General features: G+C 36.0%; 1 protein-coding gene across 1 annotated transcript; it reads right to left on the bottom strand.

Annotated features, from left to right (window-relative positions):
• Positions 1-661: 661 nt before the first annotated feature.
• On the bottom strand, positions 662-5,760 carry TMEM119 (transmembrane protein 119). The gene is made up of 2 exons (XM_073630139.1): positions 5,636-5,760; positions 662-3,619 (listed from the first exon to the last, which is right to left on the bottom strand). Exon 2 carries the CDS (start codon positions 3,596-3,598, stop codon positions 2,615-2,617), a length of 984 nt encoding a protein of 327 aa, XP_073486240.1. The 5' UTR covers positions 3,599-3,619; positions 5,636-5,760; the 3' UTR covers positions 662-2,614.
• Between the last annotated feature and the right edge of the window lie 1,075 nt (positions 5,761-6,835).

The raw sequence follows: 6,835 nt of genomic DNA, 5'->3' as shown, positions 1-6,835 counted from the left end.
AGAAACAGGAAACCTGGGGAAGCATTCATTGCACCAGCTTAAACTAAACATAGCCATAAAAGATAAAAAAAAAGCTGCATTTTCAGTCAAATTAATAAATCAGTTGCCCAAAGTGCTTAAAAACTGCGGGTTTTAAGCCACATGGTAGTGATTCCAATCTGCGTTAGCTAATGAAGGAATTGGAAAACTGCTAGTATAATATTTATCACTATTTAAATTATCCTGAAATCTAAGCCCTCGTTCACATCAGCACAATTTGACAGGTCAAATAGCATTTCAAATCGGAGCCTATTGCCGGCAATAGGAGCGTCCCAATCGGTACAACTCCGACTTTGCACTTCCACATCAATTTCCAAAAGTAGTTCCTGGCTATTTCAGGAGCGATTTTATTAGACATCTGTGCATGAACCCGCACAGATGTCTTTCAAGTTACCCCCCGAAGTCGGAACTTAAATGCGGCTTTGAAATCCTGCGAGTTCAGATGAACTCGCAGATTTCAAAGCCTTGCTCAGTGCAAACGAGGGATAAAGGTTTGGTTTTTAAAGTACTCACAGGACATCTGGTCATCCCAATCCACTTATAATTCCACCTCACACTCATACACACCAGGCAGAAATGCTGAGCAAACAAGGACATTGCTAAATAAAATTGTGACTGAGTGTTCACCAAAAATGATGGCTTTATTAAAGGTAGAATAATTATTATGTTTTATGTTTATTTTACATTGTTGGACCAAACTTAGAATAATATTCACAATGTGAAAAGTTACAGTTGGTCCTGAGCAAGATATAGCACTTAGAATCACAGACAAAACATGTAATCATTCCAATCATTCCAAGAGTATCCAAAGAGGTGTGTTTGAAATACTGCATACAGTAAGTACACTTAACTGCTTGATCCCAACCTTTTTTATATAGTAAAAGTACCCACATTTGTGGGTAAAATTTAAAATACTGTCTGTAAATAAGAACACTGCTTTAGAAAAGCCTGTGTTAAAAATATAAATATTTATTTCTTGTTTTCTGTTTCAACTAATATACTAAAAATGAACTATAATAAACGGATAAAATACAGTATACTCAATAACCAGCTATTTTTTTAGTTTGACCTAACTTGCCATCTTAACCAGCTATTCTCTAGTTTGACCTAACATGGCATCTTAAAGGGGAACTTCAGTAATTTTTTCATCTTTCCATCTATTAAATCTTCTGCCTTTGTTGATTTAACTTTGGATAGTAAAACATTTTTTTTCTGCCAGTAAATACCTTATACAGCCCACTTCCTGTTTCTTGTCTGGAAAAAAGCCTAGGCATCATGCACAGCTCTCTCTCACTCTCGTGAGAGTTTGCCAGGAAGGGAGGGGTGATGAGTCATAAGAGGGCCAATGAGAGCTGCAGAGCTAGAGGCGTGTCTGTGTAAATCCAGGAAGTGAACAGGCAGCAGCTACAGCTGCCCACATTTAAAATGGTTGCAGCCAGACTCAGTGGAGGGAGATTTCTGCAGCATATTTGGCAAGTACAGAATCACAGTATATATAAAATAATATGCAAATTGGTTGGAGGGAAGCTTCAGAATGGCAAAGATGTTTTTATTACAAATTATGTGAGCAGACTGCAGTTCCTCTTTAACCAGCTTTTGTATCGTTTCAACCAACTTGGTAGCTCCCTAAATTAATATTATTTAATCCAAAATGTCACTGTGTCAATGTTAAATATCAAAGGGCTTCATTTTTTACCATGTTCCAGAAAACCATAACTGGAATAGTTTTAAATAAAGCTCATATACATAATAAAATAAACATATGATTGTAGATATATTCCACTTGACCTAAAAGGAAACTCCCTTTGTGAAGCATTGCTTATCCGCACATGTTCAGTTACACACAGAAATTTATATGGTATCAACATCAACTATCAACCATCTCACCAAACCAAAGTAGGAATTAGTCTTTTATACAATGGGTGTCTATTGGTAGATACAAACTAGGATGCCCTGGATTGAATATGAACATTCTCTGGTAAAATATTTAATTAAATAAAAAAATGTGTTTTTCTGTAAAAATTTTGACATTATAAAGAGAGGAACTATCAGAATTTTTTTTTTACCAAAATTATTCATGTGCTGTCATAAGTTAACATTGGACACCTGCTTCCTTTTTAATATGTGTTTACAGCTTTTCAGCTTATCCCTTTAAATTAAATAAGGGCAGTTCTTTACAGTGCCTGCTTCTGGAGTACTAGAAGCATGGAACGTGAATGCAAACAACCATAAATAGGTGTAATACTGGGAACATAGTTTGCAACATATCTTCTTTTTAAAGGAAATATACATTTACAGTTGTACATGCTTCTGTATTGGCAATAGGAACTACATTGCATTAGTATATCAGTTTTGTTGCCCACTTTAGAAGAAGAAAGATCTCACCATGTAAAACCAGAACTATCACTGATATTGCCTTCCAATAGTTTGTAAAACATAAGCACCACAGTTTACTTCCCAGTGCCATTTTAGATCATGAAAATTGACTTATCCTGACTTCAAGGATAATTATCTGCTGTTATAAGCCAGATGCACAACAGTTTCCTTGTCTTTATAATAATACTATCACACTGCATTAAACTCCACATGGTTGTGTGTCTGGAGCCTGCTGTGATTCTTGAATTTCACAAGGATTATTGGTTGCTGTTCCACATTCAGCTGGAGTGGGATTCACTTCTTCTTTTCCACTTGCTTCTTCTGGGGGACTTGGGACATCTGCTTTAGCTTCAGCTGGGGCTTCCAGAGATTCACCTGCAGGTGGAGCTTCTTGTGTAGGATCAGCTAGAACCTCCTGAGAATCATTTGTGGGTTCAGTTTCTTCTATTGGTTCAGCCGGAGCCTCCTGAGAATTATCTATAGGCTTAGCTTCTTCTGGTAAACCAGTTGGGGCCTCTTCCACTTTGTTGCCAGGAGTTTCTTCTTGGGGTTTGGAACTCTCTGGGGACTTTTCACTAGTGGCTTCCTGTGGATTTTCTTTATGGGAAAGATTGCAAGTCTTTTGAGATCCTTCACAATTTTTTTGCTCCTTAATACTACAACCCTTGATTGGAGACTTAAGGTTTTGAGTGGCATTAAGAATATCAGCTTGTAGCTGGTTGCTTGAACTTACCACTTCTTCAACCTTTTCATTATGGGGTTTCTCGGGAATCTCATTAAAAGCTCTAGGACCTCCATTTTTGTCATCATGGTTTACATACTCTTTTGGTGCAAAAGATGAAGGATAATAAGCAGATGCTTTGTGTCTGTGACTCATAATCACTGCAGCACACATTATAAATATAAGCAGGGCAACCAGAGAACCTACCACAATTACAAGCAGCAAGTACTCCTTAAAAAACTGTTTTATATTTTCCAAGACATTTAGGGAAGTGGTTGTGCCATTTACATTCTTCACAGAGTTCTCTGTAGTAGATCCAACAATGTCATAGCTCTGAGTATTGGAAACAACCGCTGTCCCATCTCCTTCTCCACTTCCAAACTCAGGTTCAGTAGTGTATCGAGCCAAGGATACAGGATACGTTAAGAACAGGAACATACATAAGGTCAAAATGTGGCCCATTTTTCTGTGGAGGTTCGTAATCTGTAAAAAAAAAATAGCTGACATATCATGTCTGGTAAAGGCAAGTTTTGAAGAGAATAAAAAACAGCAACCATATACCTGCAATAATAGCAAATGCATACTATATATTAAAATAAAACATCAGGATACATGGACAAAAGTAAGGCACATATGGGTATATGTAAAGAAGATCTGGCCTTATATAAATAGTACATACTATATATATGTACAGAAAGCATCTGGTTGTATAAAGAAGGTTTTTTTATCTTTTCATCAAATTTCATCGCAAAGGCAACTGTCACATCACTTTAATTTCGTAAAAATAGGAAAAAAGTTTACAAGATTCTAAACAAGCAGCTCATGCCATTTATACCAATGTGTTGTTAGATACATTGCAGGTTCAGGGCTAACTTCATTTTTCAGAAATACACATGAACAACGCTTTTCAGTCTCCTAAAAGAATTTCACATATGTCAGTTGTAAAAATAGACTTTGCATTTGTATAAACTAAACTCACGCAGAAATATATCATGGACAATGATATAGTTGTGTCTCCTCTCACATCCTCTCGTTATCCCTTCACATAAAACAAGGGTTAAACTTGGACTGCTGGGTGAGCTCTAGTCCAGCAATGGATATATGCAAACTGCTTTTATGTGCAAAATACAAATATCAAAGTACAAAAACATGGGATGTACTGTAGCTATATTTTACTGAAATGAAAAGCAAAGGTCTAATGTATATATATATATATATATATATATATATATATATATATATATATATATATATATATATATAGGATTTGCTACTGCTCTTTAATGTACTTCATTCTTTTGGCTCAGCATAAAATGTTACAAAAAAAAAAAAAAAAAATATATATATATATATATATATATATATAATTTTATTTTTTTCTTTTGTAACGTTTTATGCTGAGCCAAAAAAAATGAAGTATATATACTTCATTTTTTATTATATTATATTATATTTATTTATTTATTGTAACGTTAAAAACATTTTCTGCTGAGCCAAAAAAATGAAGTACAGAGCAGTAGCAAATCCTGTGCTATCCCTAAAAACATGATGCAGAGGTTGGAGCCCTGCCCCCTTGTGTGTGCCTACCACATCTGGGCTCCGTCTGCCTCTTTGTTATAAAGTATAGAGTCCCCTGGGACTCCAGATCCCAGGCTCACAGGTTAGAAAGGAGAAAATGTTCCACATCTGGAGGAAACACTAGTAAACTCAAGAGCTAGGTCTTGCTTTTTTCTAAGTTCAGCTTTTCTGCTTAAAAATAAAAGCTCTCCACGGGAAGGCCATTAAGCAACATGCAAATCACATTTTATAAACTGAATAAAAAAAGTGAGCAAAGGAAAATATGGCTGCTGCCATAGCAACCATTCAGATAGATGTTAGCTCAGCTTTTCTAACTTGTACTTCATAAATGGCAGCTGAAATCTGATTGCTGTGGTCAATAGCTTCACCTTCAAAATAGCATTTAAACTCATAAATTATCATATTAAAACCCTTGCAAACTTCAGCACAATTGTGCACAAATAGATAAAGTAACTAAATACAGCACAAATAAATTACAGTTAAAGACAGTAAGTTATATTGGAAAAACATGAACACATTATATTCAAGCATTAAATATAACAGACACTGTAACTAAATAATAATTAACTAGTACTTTCACATATAAAAGTTAAGGTAACTAGTAAATTTCTAGTTGTAAGGACATGGTATATGCAGAATATAGTTAGTTACATTATTACTGTTTATAATATATTGTGAACTCCTTATGTGCCCAAAGGTTTCCTAAAATGGTTTAAAGCATAACACTAAAAGGATTCTTACCAAATGCTCTTAAATTCCAGATCGTTAAGAAAATTGCCTGCAAGCTACACGCCAGCTGTGTCCTAGGACGTGTACGTTAAAATTAAAAATGCAGCTAAACGTATAGACTTAGGACCTTCCCTATGGCTGTGTGATTTGTTATAGGCAACAAGTTAGAGTAGGGAGAGTTTGGTAACTTACTGTTATGTCCCAAGCTTGTAATTCCTGCAGACTCCACTGCTGAGATAGCCTGTCTCCTAACTCAGTCTAATGCAGACTGTTTTCATTATGGAAAAGAGAAGAGGGGGGCAAGCTCAGCCCTTAAAATAAAATCCCTCCTGCCTTTTCTGTGCATCCTTCTGGATCTAGAGGCGGGGAAATTTAACCCCATCACTATTTGGGGGGGGGGGGGGGGGTACAATAATCACATTTTGGACCAGGAATGTATTATTTTTTACAAGAACCAACTGTCCGTGCATAAACATATGCTGCTTCATATACAGTACTAGATGCTGTTAAATTAAAACAGGAACATTTCTACAATACTCAGTCAGCTATGCTTCACATAGAGAGTTGTACAGAACTTCTACGGTGACACAAAAGAAAAATTGTGAATTGTATTACAATAGTTGCATACCTGGTGGCAGTCACAATAATAAAACAATTTACAAAGAATATTTTATATATACAAGGTTGTTATGTAGTATTTATTTTTTTTAGCAATATTCCTTATTATTTTTATGCCAGTACTTATGTAGCTCATATTTTTATAGCAAGTTATAAAACCATTCACATCAGTCATCGTCCTACAAAAGGGCTCACAATCTATTATTAGTATCATATACAGTAGAGCCAGTTTGGGAAGTAGCCAATTAAACCTCCAATGCGTTTCTCAGCTTTGGGAGGAAATTCAAACAAACATTAACCACTTCCGGACCGCCTCACGCCGATGTACGTCCAAACTTTGCGGCGGATATCGTTGTTATGGCAGCAGCTAGCTGCCATAACCCCGGTATCCCCGTTTTCATGCGGCGGTCCTCTTTCTGATAAAAGTGGTCCCTGTGACGGATTCACCGCGAGCAATAATTCTAGCCCTAGACCTCCTCTGTAATGCAAAACATGCAACCTGTAGAATTTTTTAAACGTCGCCTATGGAGATTTTTGAGGGTAAAAGTTTGACGCCATTCCACAAGCGGGTGCAATTTTGAAGCGTGACATGTTGGGTATCAATTTACTCGGCGTAACATATTTTACAATATAAAAAAAATTGGGCTAACTTTACTGTTGTCTTATTTTTTTATTTAAAAAAGTGCGCTTATAAGACCGCTGCGCAAATACGGTGCAAAAAAAAGTATTGCAACGACCGCCATTTTATTCTCTAGGGTGTTAGAAAAAAAACAT

This window comes from Aquarana catesbeiana, linkage group LG01 (assembly GCF_042186555.1).
Source record: "Aquarana catesbeiana isolate 2022-GZ linkage group LG01, ASM4218655v1, whole genome shotgun sequence".
Lineage (NCBI taxonomy): Eukaryota > Metazoa > Chordata > Amphibia > Anura > Ranidae > Aquarana > Aquarana catesbeiana.
Note: the sequence above shows the minus strand (reverse complement) of the source record. Positions and strands in the feature narration are given on the sequence as shown.

What these genes read in the sequence shown, in the direction of transcription:
- TMEM119 (XM_073630139.1), bottom strand. Translation starts at nt 3,598, where the DNA reads ATGGGCCACATTTTGACCTTATGTATGTTCCTGTTCTTAACGTATCCT.